The 15476-nt window shown below is 42.4% G+C and overlaps 1 protein-coding gene across 1 annotated transcript in view; it reads right to left on the bottom strand.

Annotated features, from left to right (window-relative positions):
- The window catches only part of LOC127571939 (mediator of RNA polymerase II transcription subunit 12-like protein), a 499625-nt gene that overhangs the window by 113679 nt on the left and 370470 nt on the right, over positions 1 to 15476 (bottom strand). The window contains exons 25-29 of the mRNA XM_052018705.1: positions 12965 to 13066; positions 9919 to 10032; positions 8618 to 8835; positions 1233 to 1421; positions 32 to 106 (exon numbers count right to left, since the gene is read on the bottom strand). Coding sequence (XP_051874665.1) covers positions 32 to 106; positions 1233 to 1421; positions 8618 to 8835; positions 9919 to 10032; positions 12965 to 13066 — 698 coding nt within the window. The remainder of the gene's footprint in view (positions 1 to 31; positions 107 to 1232; positions 1422 to 8617; positions 8836 to 9918; positions 10033 to 12964; positions 13067 to 15476) is intronic.

The raw sequence follows: 15476 nt of genomic DNA, 5'->3' as shown, positions 1-15476 counted from the left end.
TAAAATAGCACAGCCTGTGCTTTCAACTCACAGGCTCTTTCATGCATTGTTTGATCATCAACTGCAGCTCCAACCATGATTGTCTCAGGATCCACTGGTCCAAGCTCTAAATAATCAAACAAAAAATTAATTCCTTGGATCACATTCTCAGTTCTTTATTTTAGTTGACCGTCCCAATCATACATTCTCAAATAATGGAAGGAAAAATACAGAAATCTATAAGATTACCTTGTGATTAATAAAAAAAAACACCTTTCTCAATAACGGACTTCGGTGTTACACATGGGTTCAGATTAGTGGTTACGTTACTGAACTGTAGACTAATGATTGGGTAAAATATATGACAAACAAGGTGGATAAATGAAATACCAGTAGATATAGCATAGTTAGATTTCCAGAAGGCATTTGATAAGGTACTACATAAAAGCTTACAGGAGAAACAAATCTACAGGGTCGGGAATGGGTAGGGAAGTGGCTAACTCACAGAAAGTAGGGAATTGAGATACAGTAGATGGGTCATTTTTGGATTGGTAATCAATGCATTGTGGAGAGCAACACGGATCAGTGCTGAGGCATCAACTATTCATAATCTACATGGATTACTTGGAATGAAGAGACTGAGCGTCCTGTAGCCAGATTTGCTGGTGTTACTAAAATTGGTGGTTTGGCAAGTTGTGAGGACAGAAAGGGGTTCCAAAAGGGACAGGGATAGGTTAAGTGAGTAGGCCAGAATGTGGGGAAAATGTAAAGTTTTTCACTTTGAAGAGTGCAAAAGCAAATCATTATTTAAAATGGAGCAGTACAACGGGATTTAGGGGTTCCACTACAGGAAACACAAATGGTGCAGCAGGTCATTAAGTAATCTCACAAAATGTTGACCTTTATTGGAATGGAGAATAAAAGGAGAAGGGCATGCTATTACTGGCCACTTCTCAACTGATTTCAAACTGGACAACTTCACGATGCCTCAACCCTGTACCGACAGTGCCTTTGCAGTGACAATGAACTCTGTGCACAAGTTGAAATAGAGTCTAACAGTCAACCTCAAACTGCCAAAAATGAGTTCTTCATCCTGATGATGATCACCTTAACACAGCCAAAACAAAACGTCAAAACTGCAAATGCTAAATAAACTGTACCTTATAACATTTAGCCGAACAACTCGATTAATGAATATGATTGAATCCTTCTGGACCAATATAGAAAACTTGCTTTATCTTTGCTCTGAATACCTGGAGAATGTGCTTGATGTGCTGCCGCTGAGGATTGTCTCCTTCCACACATTCCTTAAGGCCATGTGGATAACAGATAAGCTGTAGAAGTTGCCGTGCTTGTTTGTTGGAGAGAACTGGGTCTAATATTAGATCCTTATCCGTGCACAGTCTCTCCGGCTCCTTCAAGCAATGTTCTCCCACCCATTCCTGCCAAGTGGAATGTGAAAAGCTGAACATTTTGAGACCCAAAGCCAACGCATGGTAAAGAAGAACATGACTGAGTGACACATCATATCAACAAACAAGACATATTTGTTAAAAAGGGTTGTATGTGGTTTTCTTCCTCTGGGAGGCCGTGTTGCCATATTGCTCCCACAGATAAGTGGTAATAGATACTCTGGTAAAAGGGATCATGCTCAACTATTTAATTATTGTGCATTCATATTTCATTACAACGTGGACGAAGGCCATTCTTCCCATCAGATCTATGCCAGCTCACAGCGCAACCCCATTCCCCCACTTATTTTTTTTTCCTGTAACCTATTCTCTCCACATTCTCATCAACTCCCCCGGGATCTACCATCCCACCTACACAATAGAGGCAACTTACAGTGGACAATTAACCTACCAACCTACATGTCTGTGGGGTGCAGTGTTGAAGTACAAATAGACCTTGGGGTCCAAGTCCATAGCTCCCTGAAAGTGGCTGCACAGGTTGAAAATGTGGTAAAGAAGGCATATGGCACGTTTGCCTTTATTAGTTGAGGCACTGAGTTCAAAAGTCGGGAAGTTATGCTGCAGCTTTATAAAACTCTAGTTAGGCCACATCTGGAGTATTGTATTGAAATCTGGATGCCCCATTATAGGAAGGATTTGGAGGCTTTGGCGAGGGTGCAGAAGAGGTTGACCAGGATGCTGCCTGGATTAGAGGGCATGTGCTATAAGGAGAGGTTGGACAAACTTGGGTTGTTTTCTCTGGAGCTGCAGAGGCTGAGGGGAGAACTGATAGAGGTCTATAAGATTAAGAGAGGCATAGATTGAGTTGACAGCTGGTATCTTTTTCCCAGGGTTGATACTAGAGGGCATGCATTTAAGGCAAGAGGGGGAAAGTTCAAAGGAGATGTGAGGAGCAAGTTTATTTTACACAGAGAGTGGTGGGTGCCTGGAATGCGCTGACAGGGATGGTGGTCGTGGCAAATGTGATGGCATTTAAGAGGATCTTAGATAGGCACATGAATGGGCAGAGAACGGAAGAATATGGACCATGTGTAGGCAGAAGGGATTAGTTTAGTTAGGCATTTAATTACTAGTTTAATTAGTTCGGCACAACACTATCGGCCGAAGGGCTTGTTCCTGTGCTGTACCATTCTGTGAAACCACAGGGCCAAAAGGATACCCACAGGGTCACAGGGAGAATGTGCCAACTCCATACAGACAGCAGCAGAGGTCAGGATTGAACCCGGGATGTTAGAGCTGTGAGGAAGCAGCTCTACCAGCTGTGCCACTGTGCAGCCCTGAGAGGACATGCTGTCAGAAATTATTTATTACTGGATAAAGACATTTTGGCAAAGACATTCGATGGTGTTCAAATAATCTAGATTGTTTCAGTTGCCTTAGGCCGAGTCCAGTAAGGTCCAGCTGCAACCCTGTCAATGAAAACCCTGCCTTGTAGCTTTTGGCACAAGCTTTTAGTCTTGCACTGCTAACTTACATTTCCACCACGTCTCATGCACACATGGACATCCCTGATCATTTTACAGCAGATGATGACATTCAACAGATGAGAGAGAGAAACACAAGCTGACTTGGGGATAAACTTTGAAAGAAGGGGACAGGCAACAAAGCAGATACAGGACAGGTGTCACAGAGCTTCAGAGGGCATAGCCGGGGAGGGGAATGGAAACTGTACTGGCTCTCTTCATTTTCCTGCCTCATAAGCTAGTAGCTACAGATATGATCATATCAGCAACATTTGAATAATTTAAGTCCCACCAATAATTAGTCAGTATATTGCACATCTTGTTATAAACATAGTAAAGCCTGCATTTATGAAAAATTGTTATTTTATTCATTCCACAACTGAATTCTGGTCTATGATTGCCTCCAGTCACGAGATCAGCTTCACATCCGTTAAGGCCACTTTAATTGTTGAGCTAAGGCATGGACAATCCCCTCCTGATGGATCCATTTCATAGTCAATCCTGGATCTATCACACCTGCCAAAAGGTCTCATGCCATGGTTGACCTACCTCACTAGCTCCATTACACAGGCAATCACCATCTCCATCCTGTTTTAATCCATGGCCAACTTCACCCACCACATAGTCTCCACCACCACTATAACAAAGTCCACCTCTGCCCCAGAAAACAATCCCAAAAATCCTGAAAAGCAAACTGATCATTCGTGCAGAGCAGTAAACTTTCCTCAGGCATTACATTTGTGACTGTAACACTATATTCTGCACTCTGTTATTGCTATTCCTTTTGTACTACCTCAATGTACTTATGCTTGGAATGATCTGTCTGGATGGCATGCAAAACAAAGCTTTTCACTGTATCTTGGTACATGTGACAATAATAAACCAATTACTAATTACACATTTCCATTCAACAACAGTATTTCCAGTTTTGGCACATTTTTCCAGTTTTCATTCCAAAGTCTTTCCATAAATCCTTTTCCTACATTCCAACAAAGGCAAATAAATCCGTTGCTCTTTCTCTGATTCTACCATCATTATTTTACAAACTTCAGTTTATCGGGGTACCATCTCCAATATTGAAGATTGACGCACAGTTCATCAAGTGTCAACAGAAAACCCTTACAACCTACAAAGGGGTGATTTTCCATTGATATTGTCCAATGAGATGGTCAAATGGTCCTCCACTTTAGATAGTTCTGCCCTACAGAAGAATATTTAACACTGTTCAAGTATTTATTATTCATCATTGTGACATTAAACTCTTTAAATTCAACAGCTGTGGAGATATAAAGTTGGAATTTAAATTTCCACCTGACAAAGAAACAGAGGAAAAACTCAGCAGGTCAGTCAGCACTTGAAAGGATAGATATGGTGTTAATGTCTTTGGCAGATAATCTTGCATCGGAACTGGGAAATTTCAGATAAGCATCTTTTAAGATACAGAGTAAGCATGGGGTGGATGTGAACGGAGGAGAAAGTAAAAGAGGAAGTCCAAAATGAGATGTTAAAATCTGCTGGAAATGCTGGTTGTCTGAAGTTGCTGAACTAGATAATCCATTTCTGTGGAAGGGGGTGAGGGAGTGTGAAGTGAAGAGAATGCCAAGAGTCTGCAAAGGATAGAGTTTGGTTACAAAACTGGCCAAGAAACTGGCAAATGGAGTATAACGTGGCTTATATTTTGGAAGAAAGAAAAGATCAGAAATTTTTTTGATGGTAAAATAAAAAATGTTGGTGCAGAGACACCTGAGAGACAATACACAGGTCCAGCAAGTACTCAAGTGCGGCAAATGGAATTTTGGCTCTTATTGCAGGGGGGATAGAATACAAGAACGAAACATTCCTGTAGAACTTATGCACCATGTTCAAAGAAGGAAATGCCAGTCTTGGAGGCGGTGCAGCATGGATTTACTAGATTGATTCCTAGGATGAGAGGGTTTTCCTTTGAGTAGAATAGCAAAAATAGTCCAATGTACACTGGAGTTATGAAGAATGAGTAGTGATGGCACTGAAATATAAGATTCTGAGAGAGATTGACAGGGTACATGCTGAAAGGTACAACCTCTAATACTTGGGGGTTTGGTTATAGTGAATGAAATCTTTTATGGGTGGAGCTTTTAAGACCTTTGGAACTTCTTATCTCAATAGGTCGGGGATAACAATCATCTGCTGGCTGGTATGGACAAGGGGAATGGACAGGGAAGTGGTGTGATCAATGGTAGAGCAACCGCAAGCGGTTGTGTGACATATCAATGCTTATTGTGCAGCATAGAAATAAGCAGGAGGATTCATGTCCCTACAGTAAAATAACTTCAAGCAAAAAGGAAAAACCATATACTCATAAAGTTAAGCCTGTAATTTATATGGCTGGTTATCTACAAGAATTTGAAACCAAATGGAGTCCTTATGAGGAGAAGGAATTCAAGACATTTTATTTTAATTTAGGAACTATTTATCCTTGCAAGGATTTTCCATAAATGAATCAGGAAACATTGCTAAGATCTTGGTGGGAAAGATACTAGGCTATGGAGTCTGCGGGAAGACAGGAATGGGAATATAAACTAATTCAGTCTCCAGCCTGGTTAAAAACAGGCCGGCAAGTGCAGCCTACTGAATCAAGTTAAACTGCAAGTCCAAACTGTGGAGCAATGTGTTGGGGAAGTCTTGCATATCTCCTACTTGGGAGGATGTATAGGAAGGGTGCAGAAAACACCCGCTCAGGTCTAGCTTTCTGCCTTGTTTAAGAAGGGTTGGTACAGGGTCCAGCAAGATATTTTATTGCCCACGGCTATAACTCTATAAAAATACTCAAGCTTCAAATATAAACACATTGGCCTCACACAACACCTTTGACAGAGCTGATGACAAAGTGTTGGCGGAATATGCACTGGATAAATGCCAATAACTAGCTCACATCTGGTACGGTATTTTACAGGGGCAATTTGTCTCTGCTGTTACCAATGACGTGGATAAGCTCTGCTCACTCTGGTTGTGGTGAGTATTCCTTCTTTTTGTCTCACCAGCCTTATATTCAACATGTGTGGCACCATGAACATTGGTGTGACACTTCCAACAGCAGCCACATCTTCACCAGCCCTCTGAACATTTAAAGGAGCCATCCTCTCTGGGATGCTCTTGTTCACTTTTCCATCTCCACCAATACCCACTACTCTTCTCATGCAACTGCACCACTTGCCACAACTGTCATGTTAGCTCCTCTCTCCCGCCAAAACCCCAAACACCTACAGATGTGGCCTGCCCTGCTGAGGATTTCCAGCATTTTCTGTTTTTCTTTTAAAGATTTCGATGACCTTTCTTGAGAAAAGTGGAAGATGCAAAGAGAGAGGGGCGGGGAGAAATGAACAAAAAAAGAAAAATTAGTGACGGGATGGAAAACGGGAAGGATGAAATGACAAAAATGCAAAAGGAAAGGGAGTGGTAACGGGATACGTAAAGATAAAAGAGGCTGATTTTTTGATTTTCCCCAAACACTCTTTGTAGTGTAAAAGGTCATGGCTGTCATGTGACTGTGACAACACTGACCCCTCTGGCTGAGATGACATCATTGAGCACATGGCCAAAAGCGACACCACTGTCAATCAAGGTTTGGCTCCACCCCACTAGGTAAACACCTTTGTCCTTGCTGGGCTACCCAGCCCCCCAGCAGCATAAAAGTGCTGCATGTTTGTTTTTCTATCTCTTTTTCTGTCTCCGAGGATGTTAAGGTAAGCTGTGCACTACTTCAGGGCAGTTAGTTAAGGACTCCCGAGACCAAAGAGCCAATGTTTGTCCAGAATCAGGGTGTCCAAACATTGTACTGTTTATTCCTTGATCATTTGTACCCAGTTATTGTGTATGAGTGTGTGTGTGTGTGTGTGTGTGTGTGTGTGTGTGTGTGTGTGTGTGTGTGTGTGTGTGTGTGTACCTCACCCTCTGTCGCGATTTCCCTCCACATTCGTGCTCCTGCTTGAGAGTGTGTGAGCGTGCACCTGTTCCCATTCATTCTGTCCCCGCGTTTGTCTTTGTTAATAAACCATTTTTAAATTACAAAGGCTGTGTGTCCAGACCTTTATCTTTAAGATACCAAAAGAACCTTTCTCACAACACTCTCCTCAGGACCTCTAATACAATAAAGACGAACTCTTGATCTCTCAACCTACCTCATCATGGCCCTTGCACTTTAGATGTCTACCGGCACTGTACTTTCTCTGTAGCTATAGCACTATATTTTGCATTTTTTTTCCCTTTTGTACTATCTCAATGTACTTATGTACGGAATGATCTGTCTGGATGGCGAGCAAACTAAAGCTTTTCACAGTATCTCGGTACATGTGACAATAATAAACCAATTATCTGGATTTCCAATTAAGTGCATTGCATTCATTGCCCTTAAATGTGGTCTTCATATTGGGTGATCGCCTGGAGTTTCCAGCCACCTGTCATATTAATTTTTCATCTCACTCTGATTCTGACCTCAGCCTCCTACACTATTCCAATGAACCCAAGGCATGCTCGAGGAAGAATTCTTCAAATTCCCTGAAGGCACATACAGCCCACAGAAGAACATGTTGAATTTATCATTTTAGATTATCAGCAATTTCAGGACTCTAATTCCAAATTTCCAGCATTTTGTCACTGTCATCTAATCATTTAGCTTCTCCCACTGCCACTTTCTCCAGACCAGCCTCTTTTGTCTTTACATATCCCGTTACCACTCCCTTTCCTTTTGCACTTTTGTCATTTCATCTTTCCCGTCTTCCATCCCATCACTAATTTTTCTTTTTTTATTCATTCCTCCCCTCTTTCTTTGCATCTTTCACTATTCTCACAAAAGGTCATCGACCAGAAATATTAACTCCACTTCTCTCTCTACAGTTAGAACATACAGTTACAGCACAGTACAGGCCCTTTGGCCCACAATGTTGTGCCGACATTTTACCCTGCTCTAAGATCTATCTAACCCTTCCCTCCCACGGAGCCCTCCATTTTTCTCTCATTCACGTGACTAAGAGTCTCTTAAATGTCCCTGATGTATCTGCCCTCACAACCTCTGCTGGCAGTGTGTTCCATGCACCCACCACTCTCTGTGTAAAAAAAAACTTACCTCTGACATCCCCATTCTACCTTCCTCCAATCACCTTAAAATTATGCCTTGTGTTAGTCATTTTAGACCTGGAAAAAAGTCTCTGACTGTCCACTTGATCAATGCCTCCTCTTATCATCTTGTACACCTCTATCAAGTCACCTCTTAACCTCCTCCTCTCCAAAGAGAAAAGCCCTAACTCACTCAACCTATCCTCATAAGACATGCTCTGCAATCCAGGCAGCATCCTGGTAAATCTCCTCTGCACCCTGTCGAAAGCTTCCACATCCTTCCTATAATGAGACGACCAGAACTGAACGCAATACTCCAAGTGTGGTCTAACCAAAGTTCCATAGAGCTGCAACATTACCTCGTGGCTCTTGAACTCAATACCCCGACTAATGAAGGCCAACACACCGTATGCCTTCTTAACGACCCTATCGACCTGTGTGGCAAACTTGAGGGATCTAAGGACGTGGACCCCAAGATCCCTCTATTCCTTCACACTGCTAAGAGCCTTACCATTGCAGTGCAGTAAATTGATATCAGACCTGTTATTTCCAATACGTTCTGCTTCGACTTACACAATAACATCTCTTTTTTATATCAATGTTTATTCTTACCTGTTGACAGATGGTCCTGAGCACAAACCTGGCGTACTCACTCAGGTTGGCCGTTTCTATGGAAACGGTGCGCCTGATTGATTTGGAGTTTTTGGCAGAACTCAGAATCTCATCGTCGGTGATATCATCGTGGATACTGATGGGAGCCAGAAGGCTGGTCACACCGAAGTCATCAGTGTTGGAAGAGTTGGCATTATTACTGCCTAATTCAGCGTCCCCTGGACAGGAACACAACATAGTCATGTGCACTGAAGATCACACATTGCACCTTTAGGCATTTTAACCAATAAGTTCCTCAGAGCCAGCAAGGTCTCTGGAACCTCATGCAAACAAGCCCACATGGGGAGTTAATGTCTATTGGCAAAATGTTACACCTTGAGTGAAACTCTGGATTTAATTCATTGATTGCAAAATTCAACCATGCAACATTCCAGCACAGTGGGGACAGTGACCTGGAAAAAGAATGGATTATTCTTTTACTCCTTCAGGCCAAGGCCTTTTGCAATGTATTAACAGCTAACCCATGAAGTCGGAAGGCCAGGTTTAGTACCTGAATTGCCTGTCTCAGTTCCATGCTTTTCACTAAATTTAAGGTCAGAGGAGGAAAGCTTAGGGGAGATGTCAGAGGTAGATTTTTTTTAAACACAGAGAGTGGTGGGTGCCTGGAACACACTGCCGGGGGTGGCGGTAGAGGCAGATACAAAAGGGACATTTAAGAGACTCTTCGATAGGCACATGGATGTAACAAAGATGGAGGGTTATGGGTTGTGTAGGAAGGGAAGGGTTAGATTGATCATGGAGTAGGTTTATATGGGTCGGCACAACATTGTGGGCCGAAGGGCCTGTACTGTGCTCTACTGTTCTATGTTCTAAATTAGAGTCATAGAGAGATACATCGTGGAATCAGGCTCTTTGGTCCACTGAGTCCACACTGATCATCAAGCACCAATTTTTACACCAATCCCATTACATTCTCTCCACTTTCCCACCAACTCCCCCGGTTCTAACACTCACCTACACTCTCGGGACAAGTTACAGCAGCCAGTCACCCTACTAACCCACATACTTTTTGGACATGGGAGCAGCTGGAGAAAACCCATGGGAACAGGCAAAGGCCATACAGACAGCGCTAGAGGTCAGGCTTGAACTCGTGTCGTTGAAGCTGCTTGGCGGCAGCTCGACAAGGTGACATCACCGAGTTTGCTGGCAAGGAAATTAGTTTTATTTGACTGGAACTTTTTTTTTTGCACTTTTTCAAATTTCTTCAAACTGATAAGGTTCTTCCAATGAAAAGGTCTTACCCAACATCAGGATTGCTTTCAGAACAGCAAACACGGCCCCCACTTCTATACTGTTGTGTGCTGCGGCTAAGAGGTGCCGGTCACAGGATGAGCGGATTCCAGGAGCGGATTTACCTACAGAACACACGGTTTTACTGACAGAATTGCAGCTATATTAAAGTAACATCAAAGTATCGCTGTACAGGTGGCCCTCGCGTTACACGGGGAGGTTTGCATTGCTAGAAAACAATCCATACTGCGAATTTCCACATTACAAAGCTGCGTTACCTATGCATGCATCAAGAAACACGATTTGAAAAAGAAACTTTGTGTTGATTTATTAATTATCTTCCACCATATAAATTCCGTGAGAGCAAATTTTATTCTGCACCTCGAATATTTGGGCAGTGATTATTGAATTCTATAAGGGTGCATTTCCGTTAACCAAACAGCTGTAATGTGGGGCTCTAGAACCTGTATTCTAAAGGTTCGCTGGGCTGCTATAAATCAGCATAATTGAAGGAGCAACGAGTAAGATACTTGTTTCTAAAACCAGGATGAAAACCACAAGCGCTATTTTCAACTTCCTTTCCCAGAAAAGACAGGAGATGTTGCTGAGTGAATCATGTTCTCTGGATACAGGGAGTGGATCAGTTGGATGTGGACGCGAAAGGGAAATGCTTGTAGTCGTGTGGGGTAGTGCAATGGCAGCAATAGGATTGCTCTTTCAAAGAGCTGATACGGGTACGACAGGCTGAATGGTCACCTTCTGCATTCTATGAAAACACATGATCAGGTATGGAATGCGCTGCCTGGGGTAGTGGTGGAGGCAGGTACATTGGTCAAATTCAAGAAATTGCTAGATAAGCATACGGAGGAATTTAAAATAGAGGGATATGTGGGAGGAAGGGGTCAAATGGTCTTAGGTGAGGTTTAAGGGTCGGCACAACATTGTAGGCCGAAGGGACTGTATTGTGCTGCACTGTTCTATGAATCTATGATTAAAGACAGCTATGAAGTAGCATCAAGATTCTTCCCATTCAATGATTGCAACAGTGACAATCACATAAATAATCATGGAGATAGCCTTAAGAACCTGGTTGCAGGAGCAAACACTGTGATGTCAGGTGTCCATGATATCGGGTGTGATTGGTCAAGAATTCAACGGGTTACCAATGGAGCAGTGGCAATACATAGAACAGTAAGTATGGGAATTGGAGCTAGGAAGAAATAGCAGAGGAAAACTCAGTGCTTCGGTGAGTATGACATTAATAAAGAGGAGAGGGGTTTGGCAATGTACAGGAGAGATGATCTAACAGAAGGATCACCTATTTGGTGAACGTACCACTGGACTGAAACACAAGCCCATATTAAGTTACATTATGAGACTGGATTAAAAGCCAGGATGCTGTGTCAATTCAGGAGCAGTACTGAAAATCCTGGACTTTCCTGGGATTTGCAATCTGTACAGAATGTGTTTGACAATTTGTAATTTTATAAATGGAGGCTTAAAGCTGGAACATTCAAGGTGTAAAGGGTTCTGTGGAGCATGGTGCCTTCCCCAATACCTCCCAGATGTTTCGCTCACACACTATATTCTTCCCAGTTTTGCTGGAAATCTGTTATGAAGATCTATGGCCTGATTTATCCTTAACAGAAGGCCTTAAAATTGTTCTAAAAGAAGTGGCACTTGGGGAATAATGTCATCCTGTGAGTGACTGAGGTAGATATTGCATCAACAGGCAAGGGTCAGGTGCGGGGTCAAGTTGTGAGGAAAATAATTGTTATCACATTTCGCTCCACATACAGACAATTTTAGGAGAAATTTGTTGTGCAAGATTCACTAAATGACCACGACAATATATATTAGTTTTTAAGTGTACTGTCAAGACAGCAAAATGCCAATTCCAGCCAAATGCTATACCATGACATGGACTCGTAAAACCTGCCTTCACGTCAATCCTTCATCTACGAGATGAATTCCTAATCATAACTGTGCTTGTGAATGATTCTCCCTGCACCAAACCAACGCAAAGTTAAATCAGCTCAAACTACTTTTATGCATCCCTTACATGGTTGCCTATAAAGGTGTTCCTTCATCTGGAAGTATCTCGTTTTTCATTACTGGATTGAGATCCTAGGACACCCTTTCCTACAGCACTTTGGCAGCACCCTCTCCAGAACTGGTGTAGTGGCTCATGTTGCAGCTGACCACCAACTTCTCAAGGGTAATTAGGGATGGGCATTAAAGTGTTGGCCTTGCTAGTGCTGCCCACATCTCATTAGACCATAAGACTCTAAGATATAGGAATGGTATTAGGACATTCGGCCCATCGAGTCTGCTGCGCCATTTGATCATGGATGATTATTTTACAACCCCATTCTCCTGCCTTCTTCCCGTAACCCTTAACCCTTTTATCAATCAATAACCTATCAATTTCTGCTTTCATGACCGTCTGTGGCAATGAATTCCACAGATTCACCACCCTCCGGCTGAAGAAATTCCTCCTCATCTCAGTTTTAAAGAGATGTCCCTTTATTCTGAGGCTGTGCCCTCAGATCCTAGACTCCCATGCTAATGGAAACATCCTCTCCACGTCCACTCTATCCAGGCCTTTCAGTATCTGGTAGGTTTCAAAAAGATCCCCCCTCATCCTTCTGAACTCCATCGAGTGCAGACCCAGATTCATCAAACGCTCCATTAATTAATACTAAACAAGGAGTAATCACCTTCTATTCTCTTATTGGAATATGAGGGCAGAGAGTTAAAAACTAACCATGTATGAAGGAAATTTCTTTGTTTGCCTGCTCCCTCTCCAATTCTTCCAAAGGTGGCGAACACAAATTCAGGTTACAATGTTCGCTGTGTTCTTTTTAAAGTTTTCAGATCAATGAAAAACGTTCAATAAATGCAGATGCTCACACATCACTGCCAAGTGGAGGGTCACACACGTCATTTACTTCTGGAGACTATTCAGCTGTAACTTGGTCAATAGGTCAATACAGACAGTGTTTTCCTCATAACAAAACTCGAAAAGGGGAACAGGGATGCTAGCTGGAAACTTACCATTAGCCTGAGGAAAAGGGCTCACTTGTGGCGTTCTAAACAAATGCAGCAAAAGTCTGCATGTCATCCTGGCGCCTGGTTCAGCATCCGGATCACCGCATGCTGCAGGAAACAGACTTTCAGGTTATAAATACTCCAATTGGAAACAGTCTGCTTTTAACACTAAAAAAACAAAAAACAATTTTCTAAAAACATCCAAAAGGTGGACAAATATTCCTGCAAGTTTCACACCTTGGATGGACTTCAAAACTCTGTAAGTGTCAAAATAGCATCAACACCCACCAATGTCGGTAGCATTTTAAATAGATTCAAACTTCTCTTAAAATGTCTTTATCTTCTCTCCACTTTGACCAATAAAGTGAAAGGTTTGCTCAGAGGTTGACTCTGATGCAGGTACTCATGGATTGTGGAGCTGACCTCCAGTACAGCACTAAGAGAGCATGGCTTGTTGGAAATGTCATACTTTGAATAGGAAATTAAACAGGGGCTTGATATGCCTCTTCCAATATTTCAAGTTGGCTTTATATCTTTTCATTTATTGTGAACGTCACTGGCAATGCCTGTGATTTTTGTCCATTCCCCACTGCCCCTGAACTGGGAGGGTAGTTAAGAGTCAAACACATCGGGAGTGACATTTAAACCAGGTCAGGGAAGGATGGCACATTTCTTCACCGAGAAAGCATAAATTACCTTTTTTTAATAATAATCTGCTAATTTTATCATTGCCACGCCAGGCTCGTTTTAAATTCCAGATTTGTTTATCAGAATTTAAATTCGCCAGTTGTCATGGTGGGACTCACAATCTTGTCTCTGGATCAATGGTCCCGATCATGGCAGCTAGTCCAGTAATATATCGAAGAGAAGGTAATTCTCTCAACATTCCTCCCTCAATAACTCCTTGCTGTAGACTTCCCTTTCACACACATGACAGTCAGTGATTTCAAAGCCATTCATTGGCCACAAAGCCTCAAGGTGCTTTCAGAGCCAAATTAAGGCTGTTACATAAACTCCAGCTGTTCTTTCTGATCTAAGTCACTTGCAGGCACCCAAGAATACAACTGGAGTAAGGTGTGGGAAGGTTTTGATAAGTTGCAAAAGCAGAGACCATGACATAAATTTCCCGAAAGGATCCCTTTACAGAGTCCCATTTCCAAACTTTTCACTTTCTCTCATTGCACTATTCCTTATTGGGAGTTCAGCACTGTGATCTGATTGCCATTTGCAGTAGTTTCTCAGGGACTCTTTCAATCTCTTCACAACAACACCCATGACTTGGTGCAACTGATCTTAAGTTAATACACAAACACAGGAAAGCACGAGCAATTCAATTGCCATGGTTCTTATAGGTCCCTGACTATAGCATCCAACCATTATCCTCAATCATGCTTCCACGACCTATTTAAGTTTCACACACTGTGAATAGGGAACAATCTGGATTATTTTCTGTAATTGTGAGTATCAAGAGTAATCTTTCAGTTCTGAGAGATATTGGGAACCTCCTCTACCAGCTACAAACCCTTGGGCATAACTGCAGATTCTCCCTCAAGTCACACACCATCCTGATTTGGAAATGTAGAACATTTGCTTTAGGGATTGGATTTATACCAAGGCTAAATCAATGATGCAATAAGACTCAGCTCTGCAATCCTGTATGAAAGAATCTTGGATGGATTTGAGACAGCTCCTTCGAGGCTGCATTCAATGATTTACAACAGTCACAACATTAGCAGCTTTGTTCGAGCATTCGGTGTGGTAACTAGGAATGTTGTCTCGATGCAGTAGGAAATATTTCTCAGTTTAAGATATTCATACGGGAATTTCTCTTGTTGCTAGGCACAGAACATCACAAAAGTATTTCCAAGTATTTGCTGTTACTAACAAAATCGCATGTTTTACAGAATGCTCGAACAATTATAGATAAAGGGAGTCCATGTTCAAGAAGGGAAGATGAGGGGGAGGAGGAGGTGGTGAGCTTGGTTGAAGAAAGGCTTAAAGGATGGAGCAGGAATTCAAGAGAATGGGCTCATGATTGAGAAGGCACTGCCTTGTGGAACAAGGAGGTTTGAGGGCAGACTGCTAGTAGATCTCAAGAGGAATGGAAAAGTTAACGTTGACTTGATGCAAAATTGGTGGAGTGTACAGAGATTAACCAGCACTTAAACTACATAGGGATTTAAACATTAAATGCCAAGCACTGCGGCACCAGCAGCTGATGTAGGTCACAACGAGAGTGATGGCTGTGGTATGAGTTAGGACACAGGCAGCCGAGGATTTCACCATTTGGGGCACTGTCAGTGACTCAAATACGATGGATTAGGCCACAGGCAGCAGTGGATTTCATCAACTGAAGTTAACAGAGAGTGGGGAATGGGAGGGTAGCTGAGAGGATTACAATGATCGATTCTGGTGGTGGGCGAGGTTCAGGCCGGGGTAGGGACGTTGGAAGGTGGAAGTTGGCAGAGACTGAATGCAATGAGCTCACGATAGAATGGAACCTGAAATGTCAACTGTT

The sequence above is a fragment of the Pristis pectinata genome, chromosome 6 (assembly GCF_009764475.1).
Source record: "Pristis pectinata isolate sPriPec2 chromosome 6, sPriPec2.1.pri, whole genome shotgun sequence".
NCBI classification, from domain to species: Eukaryota; Metazoa; Chordata; class Chondrichthyes; order Rhinopristiformes; family Pristidae; genus Pristis; species Pristis pectinata.
Note: the sequence above shows the minus strand (reverse complement) of the source record. Positions and strands in the feature narration are given on the sequence as shown.